This window comes from Podarcis filfolensis (assembly GCF_964270895.1).
Source record: "Podarcis filfolensis genome assembly, chromosome: 4".
Taxonomy (NCBI): domain Eukaryota; kingdom Metazoa; phylum Chordata; class Lepidosauria; order Squamata; family Lacertidae; genus Podarcis; species Podarcis filfolensis.
In genome coordinates this window covers 46232676-46249629 of record NC_139607.1, presented here as the reverse complement: position 1 = coordinate 46249629, position 16954 = coordinate 46232676, and the positions used below count along the sequence as shown (strand labels likewise).

The 16954-nt window shown below is 41.6% G+C and overlaps 1 protein-coding gene and 1 long non-coding RNA gene across 5 annotated transcripts in view; one reads left to right on the top strand and one right to left on the bottom strand.

Moving 5' to 3' along the window:
- The window catches only part of LANCL3 (LanC like family member 3), a 152605-nt gene that overhangs the window by 122384 nt on the left and 13267 nt on the right, over positions 1-16954 (bottom strand). The window contains exons 2-5 of one of the 4 annotated variants that reach the window (XR_014547838.1): positions 14191-14314; positions 12904-13113; positions 11405-11612; positions 6667-7768 (exon numbers count right to left, since the gene is read on the bottom strand). Coding sequence is in view for 2 of the 4 variants with exons in the window: in XM_083612571.1 (XP_083468697.1) it covers positions 7609-7768; positions 11405-11612; positions 12904-13113; positions 14191-14314 (702 nt within the window). In the remaining 2 variants the exon portion in view is untranslated. Of the gene's footprint in view, positions 1-2293; positions 7769-11404; positions 11613-12903; positions 13114-14190; positions 14315-16954 lie in introns of those variants that run through there. The other 3 variants (XR_014547839.1, XM_083612571.1, XM_083612572.1) reach the window with 3 other exon arrangements.
- Positions 18-13019, top strand: LOC310762101. Its single transcript, XR_014547860.1, has 4 exons — positions 18-325; positions 1043-1196; positions 10476-10582; positions 12897-13019. It is a non-coding gene; the product is annotated as an uncharacterized lncRNA (long non-coding RNA).

Below are 16954 nucleotides of genomic sequence, written 5' to 3'. Positions count from 1 at the left end.
CCCAATTGGACGAGGCTCGTTGTGTTCGGCGCCGCTCGAGGGGATGGCGGAGGGGGATCCACGAAAGAATCCGAAGCGCCGGGCCTGGAGTTGCGAAAGCTGCCGTTGTCTCCTAGACCCTTGGGGTCCTTGGGGGCTGGCTGCTTGCTTGCGGCTCCCTCCCCAGTCGAGAAGGCCGCTCTGTACATGCGCAGGGGCGCTCTTGTTCACCTGTCTTCTTAGATTCCAAGGCCTGGGCCTGGCTCAGGTTAAGCTCGGGGGTAGCCCATCCTAGTCTGTACCAGCAGCAGGACAAATTTGAGTAAAATGTTGGGGGAGGGGGCAGGTAAGCCCTGCCACACATAATCAATCACAAGTCACCACACATGCTCAGCATTCGAATGGCAGTGCCCATTGACCTTGCTGGTGGCAGCCCCCTGAAATATTTTATTGGGGATTTGGCCCCTTAGGAGTTGGCTGGTATGTTTGCTACTAGGATCACCATCCTCCCACCAAACCAGAGACATATTAAATATGCTTTTAACTTATGCCTGACAGGCAGAAATTCAATGGGTGGCCATTGCCTGTATTTTCCCAGAGATAAGAGACTCCACCTGGTGTATTTTTTAAACGCCAGATGAGCCTCGCCAGAAAAGAAGCTGGCAACACCACTTACCAGGAGAGGATTCAGGTTCAGGTATCTGCCCAGGCATGAGGCAAACTGGATAGTCTCTCAGGCTTGGCCCCATCTGGTTGCCGTGGGGATAAAATGGGTGGGGTGAGGTCCATGCACACTGTGCCAATTTGAGGAAAGGCAAGATAAAAGTAGGCCACTCTTGAGAACAGGGGGCTGAACTAAATGGTTCATTGGTCTGACTCCACAAGGCTCCTGTGTACATATCTTAAATTTGCGGTCTATTACAGAGCACAAAGGTAAGTCCCTCTGAGTTCAATAGGACTTAATCCCTAATAAATGCTAAGGTTTGGAATTGTTTACTAAACATTCCAACAAGGTGCTTTTAGTGGACATGACTCTCCACTGTTTCCTTGTTCTGCATTACAGGTTTCTCACTCCCTGGTCCTATTTACATATTTGAACAACTACCACTTTCCTCACAGCTTGTATTTGAACTTTATGACCAGCGTTTGGGTGGAGCTTTCTGTGCCAAGGAATTATCTTCTTAGAGTGGCCTGACAGCTCAAGCTGTAGTACAAAGGTAAGCCAAAGGTAATTATTTAGTTTCGACTTTTTAAAACAAAGAAACGACACCAATCAGGAGCCCTATGTATAATCACCTCCCACGCCAGAACAAATAGTTCAACCACACATACAGACTTACAAAAGAAAAGCAAACACTCAAACCACAAAAGACAGGTTTTGTTTTTTAGGTATAGAACAGCTGATTTTTAAAAACATTTTTTGTAAAGAAAAAGAGAAATGTAGTTGACATTCCACAAGCACCTACCTTGGGTGAGATTCAACACTGTGCCAGAGTGGAAACAGCAGGACTCTCCTACTTCACCTCCCCCTGCAAGCTCCCCAAGCTCTCAATCTGCTCTGGAGGAGTCCCAACCCCCTGGAAGAGATTTTAGGGGGTACAGCAGCTTCTGGGAGAAGCAGAAGACCCATTTGTGCAAGCAGGAGTCCATTGCACAAGGGATGTCTGGATATCATCAGCCATCAGTGTCACTGGAAATCCATTTCCTTCCACTCTGAGAATTGTTTGATGTGTATGAAACTGTAAGCTGCACAGGTGTGCATGCCCCGTTGTCACCAGTGGCATATGGTCAGTGGACTAGGGGGAAATAGGTAGGCTAGTCCCTTAAATGTTCCTGGTAAATTAAGAGTATTAAAGCATTAAGGCCTGGTGCTTCCTTCCCAAAGCCTGGGAAGCTTCTGCCCAGCTTAGGGAGGGAGGTGCAATGCTCACACATAGGACATCACCCCCCCACCCCACATCACCTTCGCAAGCTGGTGCCTCTGGTCCCAACTGTTTCTCCTACAAAAAAATTCACTGCATGACACCCTGCTGACAGCATTTCTGCCTGCCTCACGCTGTTGGTGGATTACTTTATCCACAAAGTGGCTTGCAGACAGGTCACTGTGGCTTCCAAAGTGTCTAAAAATTCATTCCCTGGAGCAGCTGGTGTTATACAAATCTCACCATCCCTATTCTCTGACCTTGCTAGCTAGAGCTGATGAGAGTTTGAGTCCAACAACATCTGGAGGGAGAGAGGTGCCCCATCCCTCTTCCAAACCACAGTTTAGCATTGTATCTGTACTGGCCCGTTGTTCCAATAAATACAAAATAGCCACAATACAGTTATACTTTATTTGAATTAAGGCAAAATATCACATAGGTTAAATATAAATAGCATGGATACATGGAGTTCTTGTCTCATTGCTAAGCCAATATTCTGATCACTGCTTTTAAAAGCTAAAAAACAACAACCCTATTTTAACTATCCCTCCAGTGTACAATACAAAACGAGTACAAGAGACACGCTTTGAAATATCACAGTGTTTAAAACATGGCATGGACTTTTATTTAAGGTGCGATTCTACAAGAATAAATCAAGTTTGTTTGGTAAAGAGACGATATATGGCACTGAGCAGGTATCAAAGCAGAGGGTTTTCAATACTAATGAAATGACTACCATGTGCTGAAAGAAATGGACAGAGGTTACTAATAAAGGGTACATATCAGCAACACGAAAACATTTCTTCTTGCACTTTGCTGGTTCTCAGATATACACATTACTTTAAGACTACTTCATGCGCATTGCCACCAGCCTGTGGCCTTGCCAGCACATGAACTTGTTAATGGACATTTGCGAGCAGACCTCTGGTCTTTACTAACATTTTGAGCTTGAATCTACTTCAGTCAATGCCAACATTTATAGTGATAATGCTGCGACATCTGTTTATTGAATTCCTTCCCTCTACAGGTGCATTGATCACCCTTATTTTGTCACAAACTGAAGTCACTACTTATTCACCCAGGCTTTTGGTTGATACTGAGGTATGGTCAGGGTCATTGTGTGCGCTGGTTCTGTGGTCTGCAGTACTCATGTGGGGAGCTGCAATCCTCTGATTTTAGTTACTTTAGTATTTTTTTGTATCCAGTGGTTATTCTTAAGTTATTCTGTTCTTTTATTGTTGTATTATGAACCCCTTGTTGGATGATGGGCGTTCTAAAACAAACAAATGACAAAATCATCCTCAAAGGCAATGCATTAGATGTGGCATGGTTTTCTCTAGTCAGGGAATATTCATTGATAGGAAGCTGTATAAATGTAATCATCTTCATCTTCACAGTGATGTGCTTAATTCCAAGTAAGTGTTCCCTGACACATCACCTTTTAGGATTGAAGACCCCCTCTGCACTACATATTTAAAACAGCATTATACCACTTTCACTGTCATGGCTTTCCCCTAAAGAATCCTGGGAACTGTAGTTTGGGGAAAACCATGATGGTTTAAAGTGGTATGATACTGCTGTAGAAGAAGAAGAGGATGGATTTGATATCCTACCTTAAGGAGTCTCAAAGCGGCTAACAGTCTCCTTTCCCTTCCTCCCCCACAACAAACACTGTGAGGTGAGTGAGGCTGAGAGACTTCAGAGAAGTGTGACTAGCCCAAGGTCACCCAGCAACTGCATGTGGAGGAGCAGGGATGTGAACCCGGTTCACCAGATTACGAGTCTACCGCTCTTAACCACTATATGTAGTGCAGATGAGGCCTAAGTGATTTTGTGGAAGTCTTTGTTTGTATTTCTGAGCTCCTGCCAAAAATAGCCCCAAATAGAGGCTCAAGCCCACTATCACTGTATTCTTTTCCCTCCATCAGGGAAATGGCAACAAGGATTAACACAGAATGTAATGGTTGAGATTAGTTTCTTTCTACATGTAACAGAGGGAATTAAGAATATTATCCCCACTGTATATATTATACAAATATTGTATAGAAAATATTTTTGGTCTATCACTATATAACCTTACTACATTATAAATATTTTTGATCAGCAAGCAGCACTCTGCTTTGTAAAATAAATATTAAATATCATGGTCTGCTATACCATATTGCTTTACTTAAACTTAACTGATAACCAATTACTATCAGGGTTAACATGTGAAAGCTACAATTTTCAAAACATGCCAAAATGTGAGGAGCATGCACAGAGACCTAAAAGCAATAATAACTTTGATAAACTTCATCCAGAAGTATAATAACAGCTCTCTTCAAATAACATAGCTATGTTATCTACAGTTTGTAAACACAAGAATATTTTTTTTTATCACAATATTGTTCACTGAAAATATGCACTTAAGTATATATACAAATTGATAGCACGAGGGACTACTAGCAAAGTCTGTATGAACAGAAATTATTCATCAGTACACACAAATTATGATAAAATCCTGCTATAATTGAAGTTGATATTCAAGGCAATTCAACTCTTTAAGTGCAGTATATGGGGAATAAATAGTTGTATGATGAAACAAGATTTGTGCTGTTTTGTTGGAATACGCCTAGCCACATCCCTAAAAATGCTGTATTGTTTCATGGGCCCTGAGTATTGCTGGCTTATGGCTTTGCAGTATGTATGCTTTTCTCTCAGCAGTATAAGACTTTTTTTGGTTATTTTCTAAGGCCGCGATCTTAAACACATTAAACTTTGAGAGATTCGCTTCTGAGAAAACACTCTAAGGATTGCGCTTTAAGGCTGTGATCCTATGCATACTTACTTGGATTGGGAATAAGTCCCACTGAACTCACTGGAACTTGCTCCTGAGGAAATGTGCACGGGATTGCACTGTAAGTTTCTTGCCTTGAAATTACCTTCGTGCTGGTAGCTACTTAGCCAATTGTATTGTTGCAAGTCAGCGTCAAGGGCTGCGATAACAGACTGAGACAGGACTTTGTGTAGCTCCTTGTGTATTTGTTGGCTTAGCTTCCCATTATATTGTGGACTTGTTATATTTGTTAGACTTATGTATTTCTTTGCTGAAATTTTATTTTCTGTGTACACAACAGATCCTGACTATGGTATGCATTCTATATTCATGTCACAGAGGTGGGAAGCTCACACTCTACTGAATACACCTGGGGCAATACAGTTGTACCTTGGAAGTCGAATGCAATCTGTTCCACAAGTCCGTTTGACTTCCAAAATGTTCGAAAACCAAAGTGCGGCTTCTGATTGGCTGCAGGAAGCTCCTGCAGCCAGTCAGAAGCTGCAGAAGCCCCATTGGACGTTCGGCTTCCAAAAGAACATTCAAAAACTGGAACATTCACTTCCAAGTTTTGATCATTCGGGAGCCGATTTGTTTGGGTGCCAAGGTGTTCGAGATCCAAGGTATGGCTGACTTCAGAAAGTAAGAAGTGGAAGCATAATACGTAATTCTCCTAAGAGCCTTCCTTTTTAATAAAGACAAATCCATAAAATGATTTTACATCTTCATCATCTATATTTTTTTAATGTGCACTTGGGCCTCCTTTACTTGACCACGTGGGATTGCCTTAGGAGATAAGCTGCTGGACTGGACACATTCCCTGTAAATTCTATTTTCTCCTCCAGTCAACAATTTGATTATAATATAGTATAGTGGTGGTTGTTTGCCTTGGCTGAGGAATAAGAGTTCATACACAGACTAGTACTGAAATAATATTATGTAAAGAGGCGGATAGTGGCACTTCTCCCTGAAATAAGTTACATGGCACAACATCAAAATGCAGAGAGATCAAGGGGGAGAAGCTGCTTTCCCAGCCCCCACAGAATATTTGTAACATTTAAAAACAAAGTGTCAGGGGAGGACATTATAAGCAAAGCTAGGACCACAGTATTCCTAGCAAATGTTAAATCTGTAGAAAAGCAATAGGTATTTACTAACATGTACATATTTGGTACTAAAACAATAGCTCAGCTCTAATAAAAAATGCTTGTACAATATTTCATACTTTTACTCAAGAATTCTACATTTAGTTAAAATAGCTGGCTTTACTATGATCTGAAGATTGTTCCTCATGAGTCACAAATGGCCATAGCGCCTTAGGGGATGATTAACACACCAGGATGCAGGAATTATACATCACAAATAGGCACACAATATATGGCAAAGACTAATAACCCATTTTCTTTAAGAAAGCATAATTAAAACACATTATATTACTTAAACTTCTATTTAACTACACAGAGAAGCAACCTAGTACATTTAAGAATTTAACCTGGGCTGAAATCCTAAACACACTTTCTTGACAGCGAGTCCTACTGAACACAAGGGACTTCAAAACAAATGTGTAGGCTTGGATTCGTACAAGATCTTGCGTTGTTTCAGTCTGTTTTTGCAATTTTAGGTAGATGTTACCCATTCCTGAAAAAACTGTACAATATATAGTTGTTTTATTATTAATTAATTTGTATACCGCCAATGGTGGCGGTGGGGGCGGGGCACAATTTGCACCAGTTCTACTTCGCTCCCTTAGCATCCTGAGAGCAGAACATCACCCACAGGGAGCCTTAGATTCAACCCAAGGGGATATTGTTTAATATATTTTATGAAACCAAATGTAGCTCATCAGTAAAGATTATTTTCTTATCCTATGAGGACCCGTGCAATAAGAAGCACCCATCTCTGTTGCAGGATTTTGCAATTTTACTATAGCTTAGAATGAAGGGAGAAAACCTGTTGCCAAAGAGGTAAGCAAAGGCAACAATTTCACCTGCCTACACTGGGAAACAGTGACCTAGAATTGAGGTGGGGAACCTCTGGCCCTGCAGGTGTTGATGGACTAGCACCTCTCATCCCCCAGCCAACAATGGCAGAGTTCCCATCTCTTAAGGGCACTTTGCCATTATGAGTTAGTCCTTGTCAGGAGGCTACAATGGAGCTTGATTCCTGCAAGGTATGTAAAATGGACTTTATTTGAATGTCTGCTACCTCCTACACTCCATCTTAAGACTCTTGCTGGGCGGCTTTCTCCCAGGTTGTTGCCACCTAACCTCATGAAGAATTCTGGGGAGCTCAAAACCCGGCATGCTCTTTTGTTGCATTTTGGTTGGCCTAATAAAGACATTGCCCTAATATGAATTTCTGGAATATGTCAAACATATTTGACAGTTTTACTTTTCTTATTGCCTGCCTTCCCCAAAAGAATGTGCAATGTACCATAAAAATATACTTTTTGTGTGCTTTTAAATAATGCATTGTTCACATTTCTCCCCCACTTGCACTTCTCTGAAATCCAAATTTGCATTTTGTCCTTTAACCAATCTACCTTGTGGAAGACAGAACGCTGTCAGTTTTTGTGAACTTCATTTAACTTCCCTTAATTCATCTGAATTTTGATTCCTTTTCAGTTTTGTAAAAATGCCAGACCCTTTTCTAACCTTTGAATAAAATTGCTACCTATTATTTATAAACCACATGCTTCCCTTCCCAAGCCCCAGAATATATATATGTGTGTGTGTGTGTGTGTTAAACCTGCTCTCCCCACCCCGCACCCTGCAACGTTAAGGCTATCTCATTAGTGGCAATGCAGAAATGGACATATTCTAAAATCGCTTTCCTTGATAGTGAACTGAAACAGTGCCTTTATCCTGTCCCGGCAGTGGAACATGTTCCATTTTACACAAAGACACTGAAGAGGGGGAATTCAGCTTGGTTAGGCTGTAGCAAGTCAACCAGGAAGCAAACTGTCCCTGAGAAACCTTCATACAGACTGTAAACACTTTCCAGTTCCCGGGATCCAGCCTTAAATTCTTCAGTAAACAAGAATTCAGCAAACCTAAGGGAAAGAAGAAACCAAGACAAAAAAGAGAGAGTTACTCTGTACAGTAACGTCAACATGTTGCTATTTCAAGCCGGATTCAAAATTGTCCTCAGTTTGGAACCAGATTTAATCAAATATGTTATTATGTGTTATGGACAGATTCATTTCCTGGCTGTGTGGTCGGCTGCATCCAGACCATTTTTAAACCACCCCAGACCTCACACATGGAGCGAACACTGGCACTGCTGCATTGTTGCAAACTCCTCAGCCCACCAGAACCCACTAACTTCAATGAAAGAGTATGGCAGCAATATAACTGCTAGCACATTTACAAAGCTAAGCTATGTCTTGGTATGGTTTCAAATTGGATGGGGGACCACGTGTTGCAATGTGGAAGTTGGACTAGGTGACCTTCTGGATCCCAACTTGAGCTCCATAGATCTGGGCGGGAGGGGGGAATCACAAAACTCCATTAAGGATAGTGGTGTCTTGGTTCCTACGGGAAAAAACCTCAGGTTGCAGTTTCTACCAAAACCTTTACTACTCATATCTCTATAATACAAAAGCAAAGTAACACACACATCCCCACCCACGATGAACCAGCAAATGTGTGATTTGTTTTGCAATTATCATGAAATGCATCCAAGACCAAGCCTTCAAAGGATGACTCTCTTTGGGATGAAAAGCTGTCCTAGCTTCCACAGCTGTGGTGCAACCTTCAAAGGCATCCTTATGTGTCCTTCCTGCCTTAATTTGATGCAGAAATTAAGAAGGTGCTCTTGGCTGATCGTAGAGATAGCAAGAAATAAGAGTCGAGGTTTTCTGTGGTGAAAAGAAGCCTATGTCTTGATATGTTTATTAATACTCATAGCTACTTTCCAAAGCCAAACTACAAAATACTACTTCAGAAACTTTAAAATACCAAGATGTAGATAACAATCCATCTATATATATATATATGTATATATAATTTTCCAGTGTCATTCCAATAGCCTCATTATAACAATATCAATTTTATCCAGTTAATACAATTATTAATACCAATTATTCAAGTGTCAAATTATATAATTTAATTAAACTGGCCCCCTCGCATGCTAGAGTTAATGAGTTCATTCTTCTACATTTCTTCTGCATTCCAAAGTCTTGATAATTTCCATCACATTCCATTCAGATATAATAATCTCTTACATAGCAGCTTCAACCTTGTGATTTCTATTCATGTTGGTATAACAGGTAATTTGTAAAGTTTCAAGTGAGGAACTATAGTTATAATCCTTCTTCTTTCCTGTGTGTGAAAGTTTTTGCCATGATGTTTCCCCATCCATATATGGTGTTGTATTGTTCATTTCTGCAACTGTTGATGGTTCCCATCATGCCCCAGGAGAAGCTGTTATCTCACAGTTTCTAAAAGTCACTGCATCGCTTCATCCCGTGATTCAACTTCCATAAACAAGCCGACTTCACCATTTTTCCAGCCTAGGAAGAAGGGTCTGAATCCAGACTGCAGATAGTTAATCCAAAAACATCTATAGTGGTACCTCGGTTTAAGAACAGTCTGGTTTAAGAACGATTTGGTTTACAAACTCCGCAAAACCGGAAATAGTGTCTTGGTTTGAGAACTTTACCTTGGTCTAAGAACAGAATCCGAACAGTGGAAGGGCACCGGCAACAGGAGGCCTCATGAGGGAAAGCATGCCTCAGTTTAAGAATGGTTTTGGTTTAAGAACGGACTTCCGGAATGGATTAAGTGCGTAAACCAAGGTACCACTGTATTCCCATAGCTGGTAGACTCCTTTCCTCCCTATCGCTGATTTATGGCCAATTATCATTATCTCGAATACATTCCTTTGTGGATAATGGAGGTTAGGGAGGACTTTGCTCTATAGTTTCAAAGCATATCGTTTCTCCCCCCTTCCCTCTCAGTTCCTTTCTCTCACACACAGTTTCAATTTTGTTAAATTCCATATTATATTCCAATTTCTTCCATCCTCACTTGTGCGGATATTTTTAATAAAACTTGCATTCTGGGGAGGATTGCCATATCATAAATGTAGAAAAAAGCTTTAAATAAGCAAACCGTGGGCTCCCCTGCCTCTTTCACCGAATGAAATCCGCTCTCAGTCCAAACCTTTTACATCCTTGGAGCTGGGTTGTTTTCGCTGTTTTTAATTTCATCATCTCTGGCACATGTCTGTAGTGTACTCCAATTAAAATCCAATTAGCAGGAAAACCTGTGCTTCTAGGAACAGGATGGGGGTGGTGGTCATGGCAGCCAGAGTGCTCCATGCATGCAGTGCCTTTGCTTGCGCTCACATTCCATGGGGAAGCAAATGCCAGACCACCAGGCAAACTGCAGGTGAGAGCCTGGTTCCTCTTCCATTCGAAGAGGAATGCAGATAATGAAATTTCCCCATCCATTTCTGATTATCTCTGTCTGTCTGTCTCCCATGGTGTTGGGGAAGACTCCATTCCTAGCGCACCAGAAACAGGAAGCTGTAGATAACAATCCTTTGTCCTGTTTCTTCCGGCTTATCTGGCTTCCTAGCCCTTTGGAGTCAGAGGGCTCCAAAAGCCTCATGGAGGAGCTATTGTGCTATTCTGAATGACACCAGTAATTGGGTCTATCACTTTAGTTTTGCTTAAAGTGACAACTGATAGGAGTCAGCACCTTTGGCAAAAGAATGTTAATGTTGTTTAATAGCCGTGAATGTTTCCTGAATAGGCAATTCACCTTCAGAGGAGAAGACAGAGAGAGCTGTGAATTGGCAGTTTTGAAGAGACCACAGAGACAGAGGCTGAGATGGAGAATGAGCTGTGAGTTGGCCCAAGGTGAAGTACTTTGGGGTGCAGGGTGAGGGATCTGGTGTGGTGAAGTGGATCTACTGACTTGGAGGAGTGCCTGTTTGCTTCCATGTGTATGCTCTGCTTTTATATTTTTGAATAACGAAAATATCACAGAAATGCCATAACACCCTAGTGCTCTCTCATTCAAAAGAAACTAAACAGTTGCTCCTCACTGCTTGGAGTATTAGGGCCAAGCCACATATGACATTAAAACTGTGTTATTGCATTTTATTTGCATGGTTTTTTTTTATTTAAAAAATGGAAATAGCTGTCGTGCATGTATGTGTGGGGGGAGGGGGGAGAGCAATATCACTACCTCAGAAAGTGATCCTACAAATTGTCTTCTGCTGTGATCCCAATTAAAAACATGTTCTTCTACCTCCCATGTTGCTATTTGCATTGGGAGGAAAAGCTCCTATTGATGCCAATGCAAAATAGCAGTGTCCAGGTTTTTTTTTAATTAAAAAAATAGTATTACAGCTGGGGGGGGCAGTTTATACTCTCTCCCCACCTCTGCTGCTAGGAGACCCCTACAGCAGCTATTTCCATGTTTTAAAAAATTCACAAGTCCATTAAATGGAAAAATGCTTTTAATGGTACATCTAACTTGATCCTTAGGGAGGCATAACAGTATTTTAGGTCTCTTCTCTTCACTGCTGAGAAATCGGTCTGAATACAACAGGGACGTTGTTACCTCCAAGAAGCTTAAACTTAAAGGAGCATTAAAAAGCAATATGATCTACAACAAAAAAGTGTGCCGAACAAGGATTACACCAATATTCAAAGAGGTTCTGTTAAAGAACAAACCTTTGTGCTCTGTAGATGTACTTAGAATTTCCAGTTAGCCTGTATAGGAGCAGGAACACGTAAGCACTGCCAGCCACTCCATGACAGATTCCAGGTCCTTTCTTCAGTAGTCCCTTCTGCCAAGTTAGTTCTCCACAGCGGATACAACTGTCTAGATATTGGGGCTTCTTAGAAACTAAGTATGCTTTTGCAAACATGTATGCAATGCCTAGGAAAATAGCAAACCAAAGAAATGTTGTAAGTACCAGTGAAGAAATGAATAATGGAACAATTACTACATAAGATCATATGTATTCTCTCCTTCATTTTTATAGGTGTGAAGTGCAGGTTATTTGACTGGTAACAGGAATAATCACTGTTTTTCAGTTTTAAAAGCCCACCCCTGCCCACTAAGGTATCTTATTTTATGACTGAATGATATAATTCATAGTAGGATGGATAGACAGATAAGATGTATTCTGAAGGCACGAGAAGAGCCAAGCAGGTCTAGCCAGTTACTGCCTGGGAACCATGATTCCACGAGAAAAGAAAAGCTGAATATAAATGTAAGAACATAATTAAAATTAAATCAAATCCCCAGCTATCCTCACTAAAGTACTCTGCTTCACTAACCTGCTTCCCTATTGCAGCCCTCCAAGTGATGCTGAACTACAATGCCCATCATCCTTGGCCATTGGCCATGCTTGCTGTGGCTGATGGGAGTTGCAGTTCAGCAACATCCACAGGGCGAAATGTTCTCCACACCTTCCCTATTGCCTACTGCAATTAAGGGGGGGGGACACCTGCCAAGATGCTTGTTTGCAATCTAAATTATGGGCAGGAAAAGGTGGGATGATAAGGAGGGGCTGGTAGCATAGATGATAGCAAAGATCACTGGTGGGCTTTTAAAATAAATAAAAAAGGCTTGGGGGGAGACACTTTGCAGAAGGTGGGATTTAAAGAATGTATGTGTTGCTTACATTGCTGCAAATCCACTAGACATGCAGCAGTGCACAATTAAGCAGTTTATCAGGCTGGTATTACATTCTGAGCTGCATTACTATATATAGAGGGGATGTTGTAAAAGAATGAATAGGGCTGATCACAAATGTGATTGACCCTGTTTGATTCTTCATGAGTAGGTTTTAGTCCCAGAAGGACCATGATGCTCTCTGCATCAATTTCCACCAGAAAGAAGTCCCTCAAAGGATGCTCCGGATTCTGGTAATGCAAGTAAACTGTCATAGTCACATGAACAAGTTATGCTGCAATGCATTCAGATTTCTAATGGCTGCAGTAGCAAAGGAATCTCCATGTGTTTTGAGAGCTCCCTCCATTGTCTGATCTTCTAGTCACTTCAGTAATACAAAATATTTAAGTAAGAGCGTAACGTTAAAAATGTGGCAGCCTCACGTCAAATGTTACGAACGGATAGAATTTGGCCTGTTTCTCAGCAAAACAGCACTGGGTGAAATTGTGTTTTAATGACTAATTTCTGGCATCTACTTCACAGCATCTACATTGAGAAGAACCTGGAGCGCCATGACACCAGTGCACAAGCTCATTCTCCCGTTCAATCATCTCTCCTAGTTCTGGAGGCCAGTTGCAATTCTGCTCTTGATCCATAAGAAAGTCAACACTCTGCCATACTAGTTCCTGATCAGCAGGCGGAATATATTCATAGTAGGAAAGCAGCATCTGTAGGATGGATGAAAGGCCGTGAGCAGCTCCTGTGAAGAACAGAAACAGTTACAATAAAGTAGGTAGCGGTGCACGGAATTTTTGCAGGGTTTTGCATCTTGGAGGAAACCTGCTGTTGGGTGGCTCAAGCTCCACTCAAAGGCAAGCCACCTCTTGCAAAAGAAAAGGTACATTTTGTGTCAGACGCTGCACAGTGTGAACCCTCTCCCTCATTTGACAAATGATTTAAACAAGAGAATGGAAGGGACACGGATCAGCTCCTGGCAAAGGGCTTGCCAACAGAGATGAGGAGGATCCTTCAGAGTATCGTGCAGCGAGTAACCTTCAAAGTGGCTTTTGTTTTTTTTAAAAAGAGCTCAACATTTTCACCCCTGTCCTCGCAAGACTGCTGATATGGTGCCCTTTTTTTGTAAGCGTGAAAAGCTTTGCCTAACAGAATTTACCCTGTTCTGGCTCACCACTAAAGACAAGATTTCTGCTTGCATATATATCAATTTTTATATAATATTTCCTAGTATGTCTTTCAGGACAAAAACCCCCCAATTGAATGTTTCTAGATCTGACTATTTTCGAGCCTCATCCTCACCTATTGCTCATGTAGACCACTTCATAGCCAGGTTTGTTGTTTTGACTCCCTAGTATAAAATAATTCTTACTGATGATCCATCTGAACACTTGACAGCAAAAACAAAGGATGTGCATTTGGTCCATACAGTACTTTTTTCTGGGGGGGATGCAGGGGTACGCATACTCCTAAATATTTTGTGAATCTAAGTTTGGCCTCATTGAGGGGCAGTATTTCAATATGAGTAGGAAAATGAGAGTACCCTTAAACATTTTTAAGGGGAAAAAGCACTGGGTCCTCATAGATAGATAGATAGATAGATAGATAGATAGATAGTCTGTATATTATATTTCTTGGGTGCACAGATTTGATATCTCATAGTGGAATTCTATGCATGTCTCCTCTGAATCAAGCCCTGTTTAGGTCAATGGGACTTACTCAGGCTTACTCTTAGATCCTGCACCATTAAAATGCAATGGAAATTTGCTAGAAAATCAGCAGGAATACACCTAGAAGCTTTAATTTTAAGGTCTCTACTCACCAAGGTATTCTGTTCCATAGTAAGAGTACATGAGTGGAACTGGTTTTCTCTTCCTCAGAGCATACTGTTTCCCAGACTCTAACATTGCTTGACAAATTGACTTGATTTGCGGTGGAGTCAACACCTAAAGGGAGGAAAACCCATCAGACGTGGTAGGCGTGAAACGTAATTTCTAACATTTCATCCTGAGGTATCCTTTGAAAGGTGAAAGATCCCCCAAATCCTTAAAGAAGGTTGATGAAACTATGGCCTTCTAGATGTTGCTGAACTCCAGCTTCCATCAGTCCCATGTGTGAGGGTGGCAGCCTGTCTTAGGGGGTGAAGGGAAGGCTGTACAACATTCAAAGAGAACTCTGCTCTCCAGCACCTTGCCGCTGCTCCTTACTTCCCAGTAAACACTGCCTACAGGTGTTCCTTATCACTTAGAACAATGCTGGAAAAATGGTAAACAAGACTGGTGGATTTTGGTGCTGCTAGAGATAGATCACTGCAAACAGGGTAGAGATGTTTTGTGGCAACAGGATGCATCATGGGAGTTCCATGTTTCATCCAGAAGGATGAAATGAAATACACAAAAGGTACATTTGAAGGAGCCACCAGTTTCTTTGTTTGAAATGGGTTTTATACAATGATGGAGAACATGCGTACAAAATGAGTGAATAAGCTCCTTTGCATATTCTTAATTAGACTCCTAACGATATGCACTTCAGTTAATTAAACCATTTCCTCAGTACCTATTCAATCTATTCTTCTTCATCGGTAGGCTTCATATCATTTAGGAAGAATTTAGAGCAGAGAAAAGGTCTCTTGTGTGAGGGGAAGGCATTTCTGCTCATGCAATTGCCTACCAATGATTTCTGCTGATTCCTCTCCTGCTGCAGCTGCCCGCAACCTCCCATTCCACAGCAATCCACAGGCTCTCCCTCAGGAGAAGCTTTTCAGGGCATGCAATAATGCGCAGCAGGAAAGCCTGTTGCATGGGTGGAGTCCCACTCATGCTTCATTGGTCCAAGCCTATAAAAAAACCCCTCACATGATTATATAAACAGCAATATAAAGCCCCAAATGTTACAAAATACTTTTATATAACATGGAAACCCAGGTGGAATCAACCTGCAGTGTCCTTCATCACAGCTGAGCGGGCTGTCAAGCAATATCCCATGTCTGATGCTTTCCCCTAAATAGTTAGAACACTCATAACTTTGGGTTATTGCACTACATCATTATAGGGCAGGATACTGATTTATTTATGTTATATTAAAAGACAGTTACTGCTTTCATTCTCACTGTCACACTCCAGCATGACCAAGAAATGTCACCCAAGGCATGGCTATACACGTAAGAGTGGGCTTGATTCTCAAGTCTTCTTACTGAAGTTCAATGGAGCATAAGAAACAGGCTGCATTCAGGAAGACGAAACCTGCTCCCTTCCAGCAAAGTTACTGGAGCAACACCTGACTAGTGTTCCTACCTTCACTCCTTTACTTTTGCATATACAGTGGTACCTTGGGTTAAGAACTTAATTCGTTCTGGAGGTCTGTTCTTAACCTGAAAATGTTCTTAACCTGAAGCACCACTTTAGCTAATGGGGCCTCCTGCTGCCGCTGCGCAATTTCTGTTCTCATCCTGAAGCAAAGTTCTTAACCTGGGGTAATATTTCTGGGTTAGCGGAGTCTGTAACCTGAAGTGTATGTAAGCTGAAGCGAATGTAACCCGAAGTACCACTGTATGAAGTAAATATTCACCTAAAGAGCTCTGAAGAGTTTTGGAGAACTTGAAAGCTTGCCACACTTTTGTAGTACATATTTGGGTTGGTCCTAACAGAGGTATTCCCCAACTCTGAATTTTGGAGTTTCATATAAAGGTAAAGGTAAAGGTAAAGGGCCATTAGGTCCATTAGGTCCAGTCGTGACTGACTCTGCGGTTGCGACGCTCATCTCGCTTTATTGGCCGAGGGAGCCGGCGTACAGCTTCCGGGTCATGTGGCCAGCATGACTAAGCCGCTTCTGGCAAACCAGAGCAGCGCACGGAAACACCATTTACCTTCCCACCAGAGTGGTACCTATTTATCTACTTGCACTTCGACGTGCTTTCGAACTGCTAGGTTGGCAGGAGCAGGGACCGAATAACAGGAGCTCACCCCATCGCGGGGATTCGAACCACCGAGCTTCTGATCGGCAAGTCCTAGGCTCTGTGGTTTAACTCACAGCACCACCCGCTCCCTGGAGTTTCGTATATACTGCCATAAAAGAAAAGAAAAAAGCACACACACACACACACACACACACAAAAAAAAAAACCTCACAAGAGCTTATAATCTGCAGGATGAAGAATTAACAAGATGAATTTCTTAGTCAGCTATGTAGATTTGGTTTATTTCTTATGATACTTGTTTGTAAGGACATCATCAAAAGGCATTCATTTTATATCTCACAACTGTGTAGAACAAACAGCAGAGGGAGCTTTTGCAGCAGCTGCGATATACACAAAGAATGCTATGAAATGAAGAACACAGTTTGTATTCAACAGGCTAACTTCAGCATTCTGAGGGTTTTGGCCCAGTAGAATAGGCTTCTAAAGCTGTACTGCAATGCAGCACATCAAAAACTGGTCTTGAATGCCATCAGGTCAGCTTTCTTTTTTCCTGATGGAGCCTATAGGAACAGTGATTTACTCCAAGTCTTTGTCATGGAAGGTGATGCTTTGTATGTTTTTTGTTTCTGAATTTTGCCAGTGATCTCAAGGAGCAGGGATTTAACAAGTA